The sequence below is a fragment of the Danio rerio genome, chromosome 6, assembly GCF_049306965.1.
Source record: "Danio rerio strain Tuebingen ecotype United States chromosome 6, GRCz12tu, whole genome shotgun sequence".
In the NCBI taxonomy this organism is placed as follows: domain Eukaryota; kingdom Metazoa; phylum Chordata; class Actinopteri; order Cypriniformes; family Danionidae; genus Danio; species Danio rerio.
The window spans coordinates 54,291,179-54,311,526 of record NC_133181.1 but is presented as its reverse complement, the minus strand read 5'-3'; the positions used below and the strand labels follow the sequence as shown (position 1 = coordinate 54,311,526).

The window sequence follows — 20,348 nt, the reverse complement described above, 5'->3', positions numbered from 1 at the left end:
TAACAGTCTTGCCCAAAACACTGTTTAGTTATATCACGGTTAACAGGGATATGATGTAACTTTGTGATTTTTACTTAAATGTGTGAATATTTTAAAGTGTTTTTAATTTTGATAATAATCAATAATACGAGAACATGACTTTTTATTTTCAGTTAAATGCTATTGCTTAACAGGTAGACTGACACCTGTTTAACTCGAGTGTAATATTTGGGTTAGTTAAAAGCATTTCTCTGAACTTTGATTTTAATTACAGGATGGTCACAGGCCTTAAAAAGTCTTAAATTTCAAAAACTGAATGTCAGGCCTTAAAAAGACAGAAAGTCACTAAAATATGGTGTTGTATGTCTTAAATACTTTTAAACAGGTCTTATTTTGCCTTTGTCCATGTAAAGCTACCCAATCAGTACAATCAACAAGCCATGTAAACAAACATTTAACAAAAGTAAAATTGATTAGCTCTATTTACCAATATGGTTTAATTATCTTCCTTACATCATTACAATAACATTTGCAGATCTCCATTTATTTATGCATAAATGTATGTTTTGCATAAATTTAGTTTATTATAGTTTTTGAAACGTGTCTTTTTAAAGTAAAGATATGATAAAAAATATATATATATATATATATATATGTGTGTGTGTGTGTGTGTGTGTGTGTATAATTAGAATTTGGTTGTTTTGACACATTATTTAAAATGTCTGTCTAACAAATATCTAAATTTTAATTTTATTTTTTAAATTTGACTTGGTAAAACCTGCAGAAACTCTGTAATTAGCTAAGCTTATTTGAATCTCATTAAGAGAATATAATTAATTAAATATGCTGCATTTGTTAAAACAAGTTGTTCATAACTTGTTAATAATGCAGGCCATTTATTTGAATAAAACATATTCAGTATCTTGGTAAAAAAGTATCTTGTAACATTTAGTGATAGTTTAAAAGACAAAACGAAGTAATACTTTGATCATGTTAAAGCTGACTTTATTTTTGAAATGACCTTGAACAACAGTTAAATAGCTATAGTACAGAATATGAAAAGTTATTTATGTTTCTTGTGTGATATATTATAACTGTCTACTGCAGTCTTCTTAATCAGACTTAATCATAAGCAAACATTTCCATAATCAAATGTTTTTAATTCTTTTATTATTTTATGATCATGAGCGCAGTGATCAAGATGATTAATAGATTAGATTACTGTATTCTGAACTTGAGTCACACTCTTAATACTTTTAGTTTAAAGCAATATTATTTACAATTGTTTTATAGTCGATGCATTTTTTTTTTTTTTTTTTTTTTTTAATTCTTGACTTCTTGTATCTCTGTATTCCAGACGCAGACACAAAGAACAAGAAAAGATGAAAATACAAAAGAAGGACAAGCAGGTCAGTGTATCACATGTGTTTCTGTCAGACAGTGTGAGAGTTCCCTCCATCACACACTCTCTGTGTCTCTCACACTTTTGTCATTGCAGATTTACCAAAGATTTCAGTCCTTGAACTAAAGCTACACTTTGAGATCCTTAACCTTTTTAGCCTACTTTTAGTCTTTATTATTTAAAGTTTCAATTATAGTGTATTTTGCTTACATAATTAGTTGGGCTGTACGATATTGGTCAAATCTGATCTTATTTTCTTCGATAAATATTGCGTTTCACAGGATGGTTTGAATAGCTTTATTTGATAGTCTGGAGAGTCTAACAGTATTCAGAAATTGAATAATCACAGTGCAAAAATGCTTTTCTTGCTTTGTTTTGTCTCGTTTCTAGTCCAAATATCTACAAACTTCTTAGATCAAATAAAACATATTGTTTTGTTTTCAGCTTCAGAAGAATTAAGTCTAAATTAAGAGTTTTTTCCTTTAAATAAGCTAAATTATCTGTCAGTGCGGTAATTAAAATAATCTTATTTTCGCTTTAAAATGTAACAAGAAACAATACAAAGTAAGATAAAAGAAAAATATTCTAAGTAAGATAAACTTTTTTTTTTTTGCATAAATCATTCAAATAATAAAACACAAATAATCTTTGTTACACCTTCAAACATCATCATTTTTGTGCCCAAATGTTTTAAACTTTCTAGAAATGCTCAGTCATAGCCTTAAAAAAACATGCAGATGATAAATTAACTCTGTTAAGCTCTCTTACACCTCATTCACACGGGGCGTCAGCTTCAACGCTTCCCATTTACTTTGAATGGGTGTCGTTAGGCGTTGCCGAACTGCATTGTGGATCCGTCGGCTGAAGCATCAGCCAATCAGATTGCTGTATGCAAATACACCAGCTCAGACAGTGGATCCGCCGACAGAAGCATCAGCCAATCAGATCACTGTATGCAAATACACCAGCTTAGACAGTGGCCTATTGCTGACTAATTTCATTAGCTGACATTGCTACGACGATCGCGTCAGCCCCAACTTCAGACACGTCCTCTGTCAAGCGTTGATGCTAAATCCCCGTGTGAATTTGGCGTTAGCAGTGACTCCACAAACTTTGAGTTCTGTAACTATAATTCAGACTAAACATTGCATATCTTACAAGGTGACTATTGCAGATCAACTCTGAAACTATATATTGCACAGCCCTACTAATTATCTTCTCACGTAATTAAACGTGCCCTTTTCCCAATTGCAATACTCTTGAGTACTATTAGGTTTTTTTTTGTTGCATGCAAAAATGTGTAGAAAACTTCTGACATTTGTTTAAACCTCCTCTACAAGACATGTGTTTCACAGTTTATAAGATTTAATTGAGTCCTCTGTTATATTGCATTGCAGTATGAGCTTTGTGATGTGTCTCGTAAAATTCTTTAGAATTAAGAATAAATGCAGGTGGTGCGGTGGCTTATTGGTTAGCACTGTCACCTCACAGCAAGAAGGTTGCTGGTTTGAGTCTCAGCTAGGCCAGTTGGCATTTCTGTGTGGAGTTTGCATGTTCTCCCCGTGTTGGTGTGGGTTTCCTCCTGTAGCAACTGGGTAAACAAAATTGGCTGTAGTGTGTGAATGCGAGTGTGTATGGGTGTTTACTAGTACTGGGTTGCAGCTGGAGGGGCATCCACTGCATAAAAAACACATGCTGGAATAGTTGGTGGTCATTCCGCTGTGGTGACCTCTGATAAATAAGGGACAGAGCTGAAGGAAAATGAATGAAAGAATGGATGCATTTGGGAAAATTGTTGAAAGAGTGATTGAAAATGAACATGGATTGCATAAACTTAGATTGTACGCTCATTGGAAGAATATATATATATTTTTTTATTTTTATTTATTTTTTTAGTCTAGAAGAATTTGTATTGCTCCATGTATATGCAAGAATAATTGTTGATATGAGATCGTTGGATTTTGATTGCAGACAATCAAATTTGTTGTTGAGAAACTCGAGAAGAGACATGCTTTCTTTCTTTAATCTCTTCATTTAATCATTGGTACCACTAGAGAAGATTAAGAAGACTTTTTTCTCATTTAGATTAGGGTCAGTACAGTGTCTTTGCACTTTTTGTTTACCTTTTGCTGATTTACTTCATAATTCAGTGCTGCTTTTTCCAAGTTTAGAATTGAATGTGTGAAAATCATATTTTTTGTCATGACTTTGGGCTTTAAAAAATGAATAGCTGTGATTATAACTAATAAAGTTCTTAAATAATTGTGCTGCCTTCAGGGTGTTTACAGTCACCGATTATTAAGTCAGCTTGCTGTAATATATACAGGGCTTGACATTAACTTTTTTGATCACCAGCCACTGTGGCTAGAAGTTTTCCACCGATACTAGCCACTCGTCATTTTCACTAGTCACAATTTTGTTGTTGAGAAAATATATATTATATAGGCAAAAATTTGACTCTTGCATGGGTTGCGGCATGCTAAAATGACTTTATTTAGATTTAGTGTTTTTTCCTTTTGCCTCTTTATTTATTTAACTGTTTTTCTGTTTATGAGCTTACTCAATGAGCATGAGCAAATGGCTTATGCTTTCATAAAAAAGTGTCGCATTGCAATTAGTTTTCTTTCACACGGCTTTTCAGGGCTCAACACAATAAGGGTTTACCTTTTTTTTTCTCTGGCCTCACCAAACTAATTATTTTCTTTGCCACAAATTCGAAATAATGTGTCAAAACAAGCAAAATACTGCTGTATACATACATTTTTTATTCAACAAAACAGCTAACATTTAAAAATATATATATTCTCACCCATCTATGCACAGTGGTCTGTTCTGGCACAAGATCCCAGATCAGCAGTTAACTATGCATACAACAACATATTAAAGCAATATTATTGTAAAGGGTTAGACAAAAATGACAGCAAGCAAAAGAAAGCGGGTAAAACACATTCTGTGCGCGATAATGAAAGGATGATGCCGCGCACACAGTTAATGTTAGGCTAATTAATAATCTGTAGAAGAATGGTTAAAGCGAAAGCGACAACAACTGCTGCTACTTACAAGGAATCTCGAGCCCTTGAAGGATAGTGGGTGCTCGAGCATCGCACTAGTTTCGTTTCCAGGCACGGTTGCTTCAAGTGAGGAATCTGCACAGGAGGTTTTAAACATTCGCGCGCATCAAATCATCTGTGCACGTGACACTAAAGCCCTCTTCAGTAAGTGAGGAAAGCCTGTCTCACTGTGCGCGTGATCCTCTCATTTGTTTTTCACCTGCTTTCCTTTGCTCAAAGCTGTTTTTGTCAGTCGTGCTGCTCCTCGATTCTAAGATCACATTTGTACGAATATAGACAAACGGTCATAAACTAAAAATTTAATTTTGTGACGACAAGCCAGCACTGGCAATTTAAAGATGAGTTTCAGCCAGCCAAAGTAATGTAAAGCCCTGAATATATATATATATATATATATATATATATATATATATATATATATATATATATATATATATATATATATATATATATATATATATATAATGTTCAGGTGCGTACAATATCAGCACTTTATATGTCTTTAGATGTGGCTTATCAAATCAGAATGTATTGTCATGAATCTGTTTTATTTACTCAAAACATGGTCCTAATTACTGATGGCTTTTGAATTTAGTAGCTGTGATTTGTTAGGAAAGTTTGATTGTTATTAGCTTCTATGAAAACATTGATTGACTTAGAAGTTCTCCTTTCTAGAAGTATCAAAGTTTTTATAATGACAAGCATGAACTATTTTCAGTGTCAAACATCTCAATAACTCCTGCTTTTAGTCGATGTTTGAGTCAGACACTCCTAGAAGTGTCAGTGCAGGCCAACTGCTGCAATGATTTCTGTCCTACAGGTAAATGCTACAATTTTGACTGTAATATATTTTGGCATGTGCTATGAATATGCTGTCTGCAGCACCTACACAGTACCAGTGTAAACTCTGCACACAAAGTTGCAAGAAGCTGTCTTGAAATTGAATTTTTTTGCATTTGGCAAGGTTTTCACATTGCCATTTAGTCAGCATTATTGCTATATATCCAATTAATGTGCACCGTCTGTGCATGCTATATTACAGCTTTAGCATGTAAAGTATCTCTATTTAAATTTTGCTCTGTGCATACTTGCTATTAACATCCGATTTAGGTGATTCAATCACGAATGGTCAGCCAAGACCTGGTGTAAAATACATCTGAAATGCAGAAATGCATCTATGATAAAATGGATTTCAATGAGACATGCATTTTATTTATTTACCCACACCATAGTCCACATCACTTACTACTTCATCAATGTACTATGTAGTTATATCAAGCTGTCCAAAATGTATTTGTGCAGAGCATTTTAGGAAATCTTCTGTAGTATTTTCGGATGTGTATATTGATTTTTTTAATAGACGTACCTTAAAGACACAATGGAAACTGTTAAAGTAATGACTCTTGATTTCAGCATGAACACTTCAGCGTAAATGTTCCGATTCATACAAAATGCTGATATACAGTAACAGTTCATTTAATGCAACTTTAAAATATATTGTATAATATACAGTGTTTCCTCTAGGATGTTTTCCAGCTGTGGGGGCAGGCCTTTTTTACACAGATCTACCAACCACCTGTGGCGTAATTTCAATGACAAATGGAGAAATGTCGTGAGCGCAGTTACAAGTCGAGATCGCATTAATGTAATACGAGCATGTGAATCTCTTTGCTTGCGTGCCCAACTGCCGATTTCCTCTGCTCGTGCACAAAACTTCTTTCACGCCCCCGCAAATATACGTTGCTCAAGCGCAGATCTTCTTGTGCGCTCTCAAATAAACGCTGCTTAAGTGCGATTTTGTACGTTTACGTAACGAGTATGTCTCCAACATTTATTAGATTTACTAGGAATATTTACAACCCAAGCTTATTCTGAAAACATAGGTTTCTGGAGACCGCGATTTACATGGCCGGAGGTATGTATAGCTGCATTTAGTTTTTACAAGCGAACGCTACGGGGCGGTATGACGCCGCTCCTCTTCGTGCTCGCCGGCTGATGGCTCACCTTACCAGTTTGTCCGGTTAGCTCATCATGTTACGTCGGCGGAGCAGAGGCCCGAAGGAGGAGGAGCCGGCCGCGGTGACGACCGGGTTCGAGTCCGGGTTAGATCAGTTCAAGAAATCAGGTAAGATAAAAAACAGAATCCAAAAAATAAAGTGATCGAGTTTGTGACGGGGCGAGAATGCGGTGAAATCCGAAAACACGGTCAAAATCGGACGAAGGCTTTTCTTTTTCTGGACAACTTTTGTAAATTGTCGTTTGGGTTTAAGGAGGAAGGAGGAGGAGGAGGGTGGCCGGGTCGGCCAATTGGCCGGCCGCCCAGTCAATCGTTCAGTCATTCTGTCAGTCGGACAGACGGTCGCTTGACAGCGGCCTCTGGGGGCTTTTTACGCGAGAACAGCGCAGGCACGAGAGGCATTCGAGACACGGAAAAGTGCCCACAGCGGCCTCTCGCAGATTCGCGAAGACAAAAACTGCACTGTCTCCAGAAATTTCCGCGGGGCTACATTTTCAGAATGAGCCTGGGTTGATAATTTATGAATTTCTCTAATAGACCGACAGAGCGGCATTAATGCTTCCTGAAGTAAAGTGAAATGGCTATACGTCGTGTTTGCTGGCCTCAAGCATCCCGCACCTGTCAGTCAGTCAACACATAACCTTAAAGGGTTAAACAAATGACGCGCAGCATTACTGCAGTTACAGAAAAGTTCGCGCTGTTATAATTTACTTACCTTTTAATACATTTTGGTGCGATTATCACCTGATTAAAAAAAGAAAAAAAAAACATGACTGAATGTTTGAATGAGAAGTTGTATTGTAGTCGTGGTGGGATGAATTTTGTCATGGTGCCCTGCCATTGAAGAATGAATGTAGCGGAAACCATGACATATCATAAATTATTGTCTGTCACAATAATCAATATATGGACTTAATGCACAACACATGGACCTGACCTCAATCATTTTTGGTTATGCAATATATATCGCCTATACATAAAACCAATTCTAGCAATGTTTTAGCTGATTGTGCAACATCTCTATCTCTATATGAGGTGTCAATGTCAGTTTGGTTAAAAACACTATAGTATTTACTATATATTATTATAGTATATTTTAATGTGGTTGCCTGACAGCTGAAAATAGATCTGGTAGCAGATATCACAGCCTCTGTTACTTTTTAAATTGCACTTTTTTGTTAATATTTATTATTATTTATTTAGGATATGTGTTCTCACATTCTGATTCCAATGGCTAATTATTAAATTGTTCAAATCACTATAATTAGATGAAACATTCCTAAGAACCAAAGATGATGGAAGAGTGTACTTGCATTGTGATGATATTATATTGTCATTCTGTTATTATTAAAATTAATAAATTAAATAATAAAATTAACTAAACTACTGTTAGTGTTGTTTAAATATTGTTCTGTGTCCTGTAAAATGTGTAAAAATGATTTTTTGATAACTTTAAATTTCACAAAATAAAACACATTTACAATTCCGAAGTTTTTTTATGTAACTTAAATAAGATAAAATTATTTAAATATAGTAAAATGTGTTAAACTAATTTAAAAAGCACACCGTCTTAAACATGCAAGCAATATGTAGAATTTTGTGTTTTGAAATCTCTGGAAAAATTAATAAATGATTAACAATAGCACTCTCCATCTGAAAAATCACCTCCATTCACACTTGGTACTCAAACTTTTTCTTATAAAGGGCCAGAAACCAAACTAGATTGAGAGCTGTGGGCCGAAGTAAAATATACCAAACAGAAATTTTTACCATTGGTAATTTCCTAATTTATTTCCCAATATTTAAAAATAACTAGAAAATGTTGCTTTTTAAAACATATTTATTAATCATGCAGTATCGTTTTAAACATTTTATAATGAACTTATCATAGTAAAAACATAAACAATGCCATTTATCCCATTATAACAAAATGAAGGTCAATGCTGAGTCTACTAGTTTAGCTGCTCCTGCCTTTGCCTTGATTTGCTTACAATGTCCTGTGCATTGTCCTCTGTTTGTCAACAGACAGTATTTACATTTTAAAAGTCTGATTCTTTTACAACATTGGATTGAAACATTCAATTATTTTGTAGCTCCTTAATTAAACCAAAGAACTAAACTAAAAAGAAACTAAAGGTTCCATTACATTTAAAATATTGATCTCTGTCAGAGGCATTCACCCCAACCAGCTCCCCATCGTTCTCTCACTCTTTTCAAATGGGATGGTGGGCCAAACTAAAGGTTACCATGGACCAACTTTGGCCCTCAGGCCCTACTTTGGGGCAACTCTGTTTTAGATGAGGATGTTGAGATGATGATATTCATCGATTTAACTTGTCAGTTTCCTTTGTTAGAGTTTCATTAGGAATCGATGAAATTTCCTAGCAGTTTCCTTTATAATGCAATTTAAGTATTTGTAAAGATATTTTCAGACATATTATTGTATAGGAAGATTATTACAGTGCAGTTTGTGTGATATACTTTTGACATTGTGCTGTAGGACTCGAGGCAATCTCTCTCTTAGCTTGTTTTGATTTTCAGGCTAGCAACTCCCACCTAATCATGCTAATTGTCTAGTAATCATTGGCTGTGCTTTCAAACGTCAGGGGAAAACAAGTCTAAAGTTGAACATCACTGCAGTATGCATCCGTTTGTAGATTCCAATGCCTCGCAGTGGGATATCAGTATTTGTGTGATAAATTTTCGTTAGTGTAAAGTTCCCTTTGTAAGAAATTACAAATAATTTACAATACAGTATTTTAAATGTTTATTTATTTTTTTTATTGATAGATTAGATATCAATTCAATTCATCTTTATTTCTATAGTGCTTTTACAATGTAGATTGTGACAAAGCAGCTTCACATAGAAGATTATAGTGAATTAAAAGTATCCGTTCAGTTTACAGAGTTTAAGTTTAGTTTAGCTTAGATTAGTCCAGTTCAGTGTGCTTTGAAATTCACTGCTGAGAGTCCAAACACTGAAGAGCAAATCCATCGTTGTGCTGCTTTACAAGTCCCGAACCATGCACGCCAGTGGCGACAGCAGCGAGGAAAAAACTTCACCAATTGGCGAAAGTGAAGGATAAAAAACCTTGAGAGAAACCAGGCTCAGTTGGGCACCACCATTTCTCCTATGGCCAAACGCCTTGCAGAGCTGCAGTAGCAAAGACTCATCAGTCCCTGGAGTCTCACAGGAATCAAACGCATGCTGTCTACTCCTCCATGACCACCACAGCAGCTGCTCAGAATACGGACTGGTCCGGGATTGTTGAAACCTTGGGATGATCTCTTCACTGGACTTGTATTGCATCAGTGGCACTGCATAATCTCTGGGGGCCTCGGGATGAGTATCCTTAGGTGGAAATAGAGAATAAAGAGTATAACTAGCGTAGCTGCTGCTATGTGATGCATTGAGTGTATGCTTTACTAAAAGATAGGACTTTAAGCTAGTTTTGAACTGTGAGAGTGTGTCTGAGCCTCGGACATTATCAGAAAGACGATTCCAGAGTTTAGGAGCCATAAATGAGAAGGCTTGACCACCTTTACTCGACTCGCTATTCTAGGTACTACCAGAAGCCCTGAGTTTTGAGATTTTAAAGAGCGGGTTGGATTGTAGCGAGACAGGAGGTTGGTTAGATGCTTTACATTACGGGACACAATGTATTTACTAGCATAAACGATAAACAATACATTTATTAAAGTATTTCGTAAACTTTAATTAAGGAGCCCCTATTATGCATTATAAAAGGTCATATTTTGGTTTTGGGGGTCTCCAGCAACAGGCTGATATCCATGCAAGGTCAAAAAACACTTTCATTGTTTTATAATATGCATTTATTTTAACCTAATTATCTCCACAACTTCGATATAATTCGTTCAGCAATTAATTTGTTCCCAAACCCTTTCTTTTGTAAGGCTAATCTGCGCTGATTGGTCTGATGGCCCAGTCTGTTGTGATTGGTCGACTGTGTTCAGCATGAGACGGAGAGAAACGCCCAGCACGGTTGTAAAGTACTCTAAGCACAGAGTATATGTGTGAAAATGAAAACGGAAGTGACCGGTTCACAAAATGAAGATGGGTGGGAGTGAGGGTCAGGGGGGTATTTTAAAAAAGGGAGGAGAGGGGTGGGGGGTATTTTAAATCGGTAAAGGAAGAAGCACACATCGCATTTTCAACGTAGTTTTGGACGAAATATGTTAATAGCCCATATAGATTTGACCTGAGATATACGTTACAAGCACTGATCTATAACAGATACGTCATTACAAGCCACGCAGAGTGATTACAACACACTTTTAAATACATATTTTGCAAATTTCAGAACACGAGGCGTCCATTTTAATCACACTTCACGTTGTGTAGGAAAGAGAAACACTTATAGGATCTGAAGCAAGAAGAAACTGGTCCATATAAACTGTGTAACAGTTGCTGACAAAGTGCCATAAATTAGTAGTCTTCGCTGATCCTTCCTTTAATAACAAACATCCGGTGAATTCCTGTCATCAGAAAAATGACAGGAACAAACACAGCACACCGTTGGCTATACTGTTGTGTTGTTGTGAAAATTAACTTTAACCCTTTATTCCCCACAGCCGCATGCCTGGCATCTCTCAGTGATAGTAGTCAAGTCATGATCAATCACATGATCCCTCGCACTCTGCTAGTGTCTGAAGGGAAAGGCGCGTTCACGTTTTACCGGATCTGGCACTTCATATTTGCCAATATCCCCATATCAATGTCGACGTGTGCGGGCAAAAGATCCAAACAAAGGACTAATCATTCATTTGACTCTAGTTTTAAACACAGGGCTCGAAATGAACCTTTTTTTCTTGGTAGCACCGGTGCTCCTAACTTCAATAATTTAGGCGCACCAGACAAAATTTTGTCGCACCCACCACAAAAGATGAGCACTGTTACTACATGTTTTATATCAACAGATTCTATTATATATTAACACTCTAATCACAACTAACAAATAAACAAAAATCTGCATGCGCTCACCGGCCCTGCACGCACTGCTCGACGTGAATGAGATTAACTGAATTGACAATAATAACTGTGCTGTTCTCGCGGGTGGCCTCTGATACTGCACAGATGATATTGACATATAACTTATTATTTGCATACGTCATCTTAATAGCAGTAATGGTCTTTTCATGAGCTGCAATATTAGTTTCATCTCAGTGTATGCATGCTCTTTAGCGATGGTAAACGCAGTATCACATGATTGACAGCCTTGTGATGATTAAACAGTGTTAGAACATCTCGTGCTTAAAATGTGTAGATTCAGTGGCAAACACTGTTTTACGGTGAATGCTTTAGTCATTTTTACAGCGGACTTTAAACACTGGAAGTCTTTTATCCACTCTTCGAAAAGTGTAAATTCTGAATTGACATTCATTACATGATCATTAAATCAGATCTGTCATTATTTGTGACTAGGTGGTTTCTAAAACTAAATCTGCCAGTGTTATTTTCATTCTCTGTGATCCAGACCTTTACATTTTCGCAGCTCCCTGTTATCAGAACTGAGTGGTTGACAGCTGATATTATCCAATCCATTTGCGTTCTTTTCTAGTGCAGTGGGCCAATAAGAAGAGCTTGAAGGCGGGGCAAGCATTGCAGGCTTTGTTTGCTGCAGCAAGTTGATATGTCAACTGTTTTAAACCATTCCTGAGCGCTGTGTTTGGTGTTTTTAGGTGCAAAGATGCTTAATCCGTGAATGCCTCCTAATTCTGCGCATGTTGTGAACACTTTACTGTGAAAACTGGTCGCAGGACATCAATTATATGCACTCGCATAAATGCTCCCAAACATATTTTGAAGTCGTATAGATAAATTTCAGGCAGATATGCTACCAAAACGGTCGCAATTTTGAGCCCTGATACACGGTGCACTATGCACCTTCAGGTTTAAACCTCAGCTGGATGTTTCCATTCACTTAGCTGTGTTACACACTGCATGGATGGTAATAAACAAACCCATAATAGGGGCTCTTTAATGAAATACAGTAGTTCATTGTTAGTTTATGTTAATTCAGGGTGCAGTAACTAATATTAACAAGCACACTGATTGGATTTTAATAATGCATTAATAAATGTAGTAAAATGCTGTACAGGAGTTGTTCATTGTTTGTACATGTTAATAAAATTATAGCTAACATTAACCAATTGTCCCATATTGTAAAGTGTTACAGATTTTACAATGTTTTCCACTGTGTCTGTCTCTCTGTTTCCATACTTTTGAGACTGAAGTAATTAGCGCAAAGAATCAGTTGTGACATTTATGACTTGTGAATAAATCCCAGCCAGCATTGTGATCAAGCACCAGTTAAACTGAACATAAATCAATGTCAGCATCACTCAAAATCCATCTGTCTCTCGTGCGTCCCTCTTGATCACGATGGCTGCATCACTAAATAAATGTCAGCGTTAGACTTGGTGTTTTGTTGTAAGCCATTCCTGGTTTCAAGAAATGTACTGTGTTTTTTTACCTTTATGTGGGAAAACCACCCGAGGACACTTCTGTGTAGCTGTCGGATTGTCAGCGGATCAGGGAGGCTTTTGGTCTGCTGTCAGACGCAGTGGATCTAGACTTGGCGTCAGGATCTCTTGAAGTGAAGAATGGCTGTGTGTAGTCAGTATAGCAGTGAAGCAGTTAACTTAGACGGGATAAACCTGTGACATTGTCAGTTAAATCCAGTGTTTGATTGTGTTCGTTGCTTTGAATTTAGGCCTATTTGCATCTGGTCACTTCATGCATTTTGTGAAACTCTTCCATTTACATTTGGCCATATTAATCTTATGTGTAAATATTTGTACATTTTTGTCTTGGTAAAACAATAATGACTCTGATGACCAAATATTATGCTATATGCTGATTTAACTAGGTTGCGTTGAGTGAACTGTCAGATATATTGCATTTTATTTAATTAATATTCTTTTTTTTTTTTTTTACAAAAACATAAGCTATATATCTTTTTAATTGTGCAGATAAGTGGAAGACATCATTCAAAACTGTAAAGAGATTACATTATTTACCAAAAACTATTTAGTTTGTCTTTGGAAATGCTTTTTCTTCCTCTGCATTCACATTGTAGGACTTTCCAGTATGTGTCACTATTGTTTATATGTTTATTTTTAGAGATAGATGTTATTATGTTTCAGAGTATTTGAAGAACAAATATATGTATGTATATTTGAATTGTAAGTTTAAAAGCAGGCACATTTATGTTGTATTTTCATAAATATCATAGTTCTGATAAATTATGGAGATGTGTATTACCGTTTCTAGCCGATAGGTTGTGTCTGTGTATAAATTAAGACGCAAGTTTCATTTTCATTCTCTCTGAGTCAGTTATTGTTCGGGTCTGGTACGCTTGCCGGTTTGTAACCTAGCTAGCTGCCAGCTACTAGTTACTAGCTACTAACAACTGTAATTAAACAAGGAAGGACGTCGAAGTTTGACAGACAAGTGTAACGTCAGTACTGTCTACTTTGTGGATGAACATTGTGTATGTGTACGCAATAAAAGTTCAGTAGTGGCTCGAGTTGTATCCATCGTACTTGCCCTGAAACCCTTCCAGTGGGGAGTTTATTGAGGTAAAGTGAGTAACCTGATAAAAAACTGGACACACATAGATTGGTTACTTCTGGTGCATGATGCATTTCTGTTTGTAATCCTGATATTTGATATGAATGTAATATTCTGATTTGATCATTTAACAGATAATGAACAGCCAAAAATTAAATTAATTAAAAATAATTAAATTAATCAAACAAACACACTGTCATCTGTGGCATTATATGTTGCGTTAGTGCTGTTATATCTGACTGAGGGTGTTTTCAAGCTAGCACTTTTGGTCCGCACCTGAGCTTGTTTGACGTCAGAGTACGGTACGTTTAGCTAGTGTGAACGTTGTCTTCTGAACTCGGGTGCGCAATTGTGAACTGTACCAAAATCTGCCTGATAGTGGTGGTCTGGGGTACTGTTCATTTGAACCGTGGTATGGTTTACTTCTGATATGAATGCAATCGTACCAAATAACGTAAGTGAACCGCCGACTGCACAACAAACTTTAGTTTTCATAACGTTCATTCATGTGTGTTTGTTTGTGATCATATACTTTGGCGACAAGCAGGACTGACTCCGTGCAAACAGTAATAATGTCTGCTTGTCTCTACCAAAAACAACTATTATTACGACTAATATTTTTTGCGGCAGATAAAAACAGGTGGCTTTCTGTATTTTGGTTTTGGTAACAAAACCAAAAGATTCAGTAAAAGCAGAACAACCGTGATATGCGTACGTCTCCATTTTGGCGATTTGCTTTCATGGCCGTCACCTTGCAACAACTGTACTCACAACAGCAGCTTGATGACGCAAGCGTACCGGGGGTTCAGAAGGTAAAAAGACAATGTGAACACAAACCAGCCGAGGGGGGACTATCAAACTTGGGTTTGTACCAGGCATTCGGACCAAGTGTAAAAGCATGCTATGTAATACAGACTATAACATGCTCTCACGTGTTTATTTATTTATATATATATTTTTGAGTTTGGGAGGAGTAAAATTTCTAAATATGGTTTCAACAACAGATGCAAGTAGACCTGTCCAGTTTTGTCTGGATTGCGTCCCAGACCAACTACTGAAATTGTTTAAATGACTGGATTTATATCAGTCTCAAATGTGTTTAAGAGGGCATTTACACCTGTCTTTTTCACAATCAGATAGCTAGCTGGTCAGAAAAAACACATTTAGTGACGAGGTGTAAAAAGCCCCCTTGTCACCATCTGAATTTATGAGAGAATCACGTCGGGGTCACCAGTACATTGTTGATGTAGCATAAGACAGTAAAACTTAGGAGAGAAACACATTTGCACTCTAATATTTAACATAATTTCATGTCTCTCATGGAAATCTGCATTTTGATTATAACTTTGATGGTGTCAACGTCAATTTATTACAGTTTATTTATTACTCCGAGGCAAGTGATTCAAAGGGCACTTCTTAAGCACCCTGAGTGCTTCATTGTCAGGCCTTTCTGAAGGACCAGCAGGGATTCACACCAGCTTGAAAAAATAAAATGTTTTTTGAGTCTGACCAATCTGAAATCACTGCAGGTTTATAAAAAGTGGTTAACAAGTCAAAGGGGGCTTTACAACCGAGTCTAATAGTTCTGCCTTTTCCCATTAATCTTACCACTGTTGCGATCACCGTTCGAGTCTATGCAAATTTAAAATGCAGAATTGACTTAAAATTAATCAACGTTTCTCATGATCATTTGATCTAAAAGCTTCTGCAAATATAAACGAATATAGATTTGTATTCCAAAGACAAAGCTTGATGATTTTTAGATAATCTTGCAAACCCTGAACCGTTAGTTGTGTATTTAAGTTTGTGTTTATAACTTGGAGTGAATAGGAAAAGCAAGTGTTTAAACTACTGTGTTGTTTGAATTCAACACAAGTTGCACTTCACAAAGTTGCTAATAAATTATAATATATATTATGTATGGGTTTCTTCTGGGTGCTCGGTTTCCCCCACAGTCTAAAGACATGTGCTATAGGTGAATAGGATGAACTGAATTGGCAGTAGTGTGTATGTGAATGTGAGACTGTGTAGGTGTTTCCCAAGAGTGGGTTGGGGCTGAAAGGGCATCCGCTGTGTAAAACATATGCTGGAACAGTTAATGATTCATTGCGCTGTGATGACTTCTGACAAATAAGGGGAAGCCCAAGGAAAATTAATACATGAATTATGGATGGGTATGGAATTATCTTGGTCCCATCTTTTCCATAAGCAATTGATTGAATTTTGTTGAATTGGAAGTTTCTTATTTCCCTTCCTGTTCTACCATGTACCTATCTAGACAGTGTATTGTATTTTTAACAGTTCCCATGTTTTTACATTCTTTGGACAAATCACTTAGTGGTAAAAGTGACTGCTTAGTGAGAACATTTCAGTGCAGTAAAAATTTTTTTTTCATTTTTTTAAAGTTAATGTGTGGTGATTATCCTGTTAAGATATTAGTTTACACTCATTTCTTTTCTTTTAAATGTCTTTACACTGACTACATTTACATGGACATCAGTAATCGATTTATTTGCCTCAATCTGAATAAGACAGTAATAGATTTAAGGTGTTTACAAGAGTTGCTTTTTGAATGTTCCTTTAATGATCCCGTTTTACATGTTATAGCACATAATTCGATAAACATCATTATGCCACCATGCTATCCAGTGTTTCCTTTGGAGTTTCATGTAATTCCGGGTGTTTCATTTTTTATTTTTTGACTTAAACTGCAGTTCAGCACTTTCACTTTCATTCAGCAACATTTCGTTCTTGTCACTGGACAAACTGAGGTATTGCATTTTAGTATGAAGTGAGGACTGGTGGAAGAGTGTTGTTTAATAAACACACATCGAATAGAAAGAAAAAAACGTCCGTATTTAATGATATGGCCCTTTACTGACTTGGTAGGTGCAGAGAATAGTGTCAAACAGCTCTGTGTGTACAGTATGTACTATACTGTTGCAGTGCAGTGAAAAGTCCTACATGACGGTAATAGTTAGATTAAGGTGTTTACATGTCTGTACAGCACTTCAATAATGCGACTGAAATAGCAATACTCCACGTCTTAATTCCATTTCTGTTTAATTCAATTATGACTTTAGTCGTATTAGAGTAATCAAAAAACGCTGTTTATATGGTAGAATCTTAATCAGAGTATTGTCTTAATCGTATAAAAGCCATAAAAGTCGTTCTCCTCGATCAACAGTTACCATTCCTACTTATACCACGAGTAAAGCATTGTTAAACATGAGTGAAAACCTACCCCAGAACCAGCTAAACATGAAAGCAAAGTTGCGGAGATAAAGTTGGGGAGAAGTACATTAACACGCTCTCCTCAGGCCATGACTCAACAATAGTAAATAGATAGTATATTGAAATAAATCACTTTTGATTTCATCACTACAACGCTTAAATCATAAACTGTTTCAAGAATTCACTATTAGCTGATGATCTATCAAAGGATCCTCGAGCCCGGGGCTTCCTCCTGTTCGCATAGCGAGAGGGGAGTTTGAGCTCGGTGGATCTCAGAACTCCCTGGCTGTGGTAGCTAAGGGAACATGTGAGAAAAGGGGCTAGACAAGTGCTTGATTGTTATGCATGATGTATATCTTTGGATGGTGAGAGGAAACTGGAGAACCCGGGGAAAACCCATGCGGACAGGGGGAGAATATACAAACTCCTCACAGAAACGCCTGGCGGTACCAGGGCCGGCAGTGTTCTTGCTGTGGGGCTCTCAGTGCTAACCACTGGGCCGCCCAATCTATGGTAAAGGAGGGGAATTGGGTAGGAAGGGGGGATTCTTCCAAACGAAAATAAAGTTGACTGAAAACTGTGGTTAGTTAAAGTAGCTTGGTGCTCATATGATTGGAAGATAATGATTAGCTAATACGAGACCGGCTGTGATAAATCATAAGCATGTGATCCTCTTGAAATTATTTATTCATTCATTTTCTTGTCGGCTTATTCCCTTTATTAATCTGGGGTCACCAGAGCGGAATTAACCGCCAACTTATCCAGCACGTTTTTACACAGCGGATGCCCTTCCAGCCGCAACCCATCTCTGGGAAACATCCACACTCACATTCACACCCACACTCATACACTACGGTCAATTTAGCCTACCCAATTCATCTGTACCGCATGTCTTTTGACTGTGGGGGAAACCGGAGCACCCGGAGGAAACCCACGCGAAGGCAGGGAGAACATGCAAACTCCACACAGAAACGCCAACTGAGCCGAGGTTCGAACCAGCGACCTTCTTGCTGTGTGGCGACAGCACTACCTACTGCGCCACTGCCTCGCCCCTCTCGAAATTAGTTAATAAATAAACCTCACCAAATGACACCAAACATGACAAAGTTATATGAAGGAAGATCACCAGCAGATGAATGGTGCATGTTGGAAAGCACATGGTTACTGTAGATGGCAGAGATGTATATTGGACCTGTGATGAACTCTGCCACACCAGGAGGACCCATCCCGTGTTTGGAATGTCTCTGTATTTCTTCATTAGCATAGAAGGAATAGTATATAATATTTTCTCAGCTTACACAGCCCCACTACATGCAGTGAATGACATGCCAGGTTAAAAATAGTCCAACTTTTCTTAAGACCCCTGCCTTTTGTTCTTCTCTGTCAAGGTGTTTTTCAATGCAAGAGCGCATCTTGTTTCCATTCAGTAGACGATGTCCTACGCATCTGCCTGTGGCCATCCAAGTGTGCGATTTATTTGGTTTTTGTCTGAATCCTTCAGCAAAGCGATACAGAGTTTCTTTAGGGAGGTTTTACAAAGCAAAAGCACCAAATTTTTTCATGATTATGCTTCTTGTTAGTGTGACCGCTATATCGTGCATTTGTTAAAGCAACGGATGCGTGTCGGTAGGAGCGGTGTGTGTGTGTGCATGTTTTATGCAGCGCGTTTGAGCAAGGTGTGTTCAGGGTTTGGATCTGGCATTGACTGAACTGCAGCTGTCGCGTTTGGGAGTTGGGAGTTGGTATTGATTCATAGGGAATTTGATTGCATCTCGTGTATGTGTGTGCGCGCTTGCGGTTGGCAGATTTGCCTGGCAAGCATGCATACTGCAGCACGTCACGGGAATTGTCTGCAGTGTTTGCGCATGCTTATGTGAGAGAGGCTGGATGCACGCTTCTGTGCTTTTGTGTGAGTGGGTTTGCATGCATATGTGATGCATAGAGGGAAAAAAAAAAGGTCAACGGAAGGGCAGAAGGGCTGTTGCAGGAAGTTGCTGCTTACTTTCTGTGCCACTAAAGTATAAGAAGTACAAACTGTGTATCCAACTGTGCCGATATTGCTAACATTATTATAAAGAACAACAAGGTTAATGCTTTTTAGACCCTGGAGAGGAAAGGGTTACCATGAAGACTGCGTGTTTACGTTCCCGCTTCCCACAGCTTGGTCCCGAGCCTGTTGCCATGACGACGGCCCTGATTCCAGCCCGCTTGCTTTGGAAAGCATGTGATTCATTGACATTATCCCCATACCTGCCTGCAGTCGCATGCTCTGTCGGGGAGCGTGTACATGTGTGTGTGTGTGTGTGTGCCTGCACATGCGCATGCTGTTCCACATGTGTGCTGTGATGCGAGGCACTGTTAAAAATAAACATGCTTTGAGGAGTATAAGGTACTGGGCTATATATGTGTACCACAAATGCAAAGCTCACAGACTGCTGTTTACTTCTTTTACAGTTGATGTCAGACTTTTTAGCCCCCCTTTTATTATTTTTTTTCCTTTTTAAATATTTCCCAAAGTATGTTTAACAGAGCAAAGAAAATTTCACAGTATGTCTGATAATATTTTTGATTCTGGAGAAAGTCTTATTTGTTTTATTTCGACTAGAATAAAAGCAGTTATTATTTTTTTAAACACCATTTTAAGGACAAAATTATTCGCCCCTTTAAGCTATATTTTTCCGATTGTCTACAGAACAAACCATCATTATACAATCACTTTTAAGAATAAATTAATAACATTAAAAACAATGGCTAGATTTAAAATAACATTTACGATTTTTAAAAAAACAATTCTTTGACAGTTTTATAACTTTTTTTAATTTTATTTTTCAATCTTTCATCTTAGGTCAGACAGAAAACCACACTATAAATAAAATATACACAATACTGATAGGTAAAACAGCCCCAAAAAAAAAAAAAAGCGCACTGAGACAATTCACCAAACACGAAATTGTCAGGAAAACACATTTATACACTTAAGTAATAAGGTAAAAATTCATTCATTTTCTTTTCGACTTTGTCCCTTTATTTAATCATGGGGTTGTCCCCGCG

The 20,348-nt window shown here is 37.1% G+C and overlaps 1 protein-coding gene across 6 annotated transcripts in view; it reads left to right on the top strand.

Moving 5' to 3' along the window:
- Positions 1-20,348, top strand: part of chd6 (chromodomain helicase DNA binding protein 6) — a 90,313-nt gene that overhangs the window by 3,826 nt on the left and 66,139 nt on the right. For all 6 annotated transcript variants that reach the window (XM_009302700.5, XM_694268.11, XM_073954634.1 and 3 more), the window contains one exon: positions 1,337-1,388. In XM_009302700.5, the coding sequence (XP_009300975.1) occupies positions 1,337-1,388 (52 nt within the window). The remainder of the gene's footprint in view (positions 1-1,336; positions 1,389-20,348) is intronic.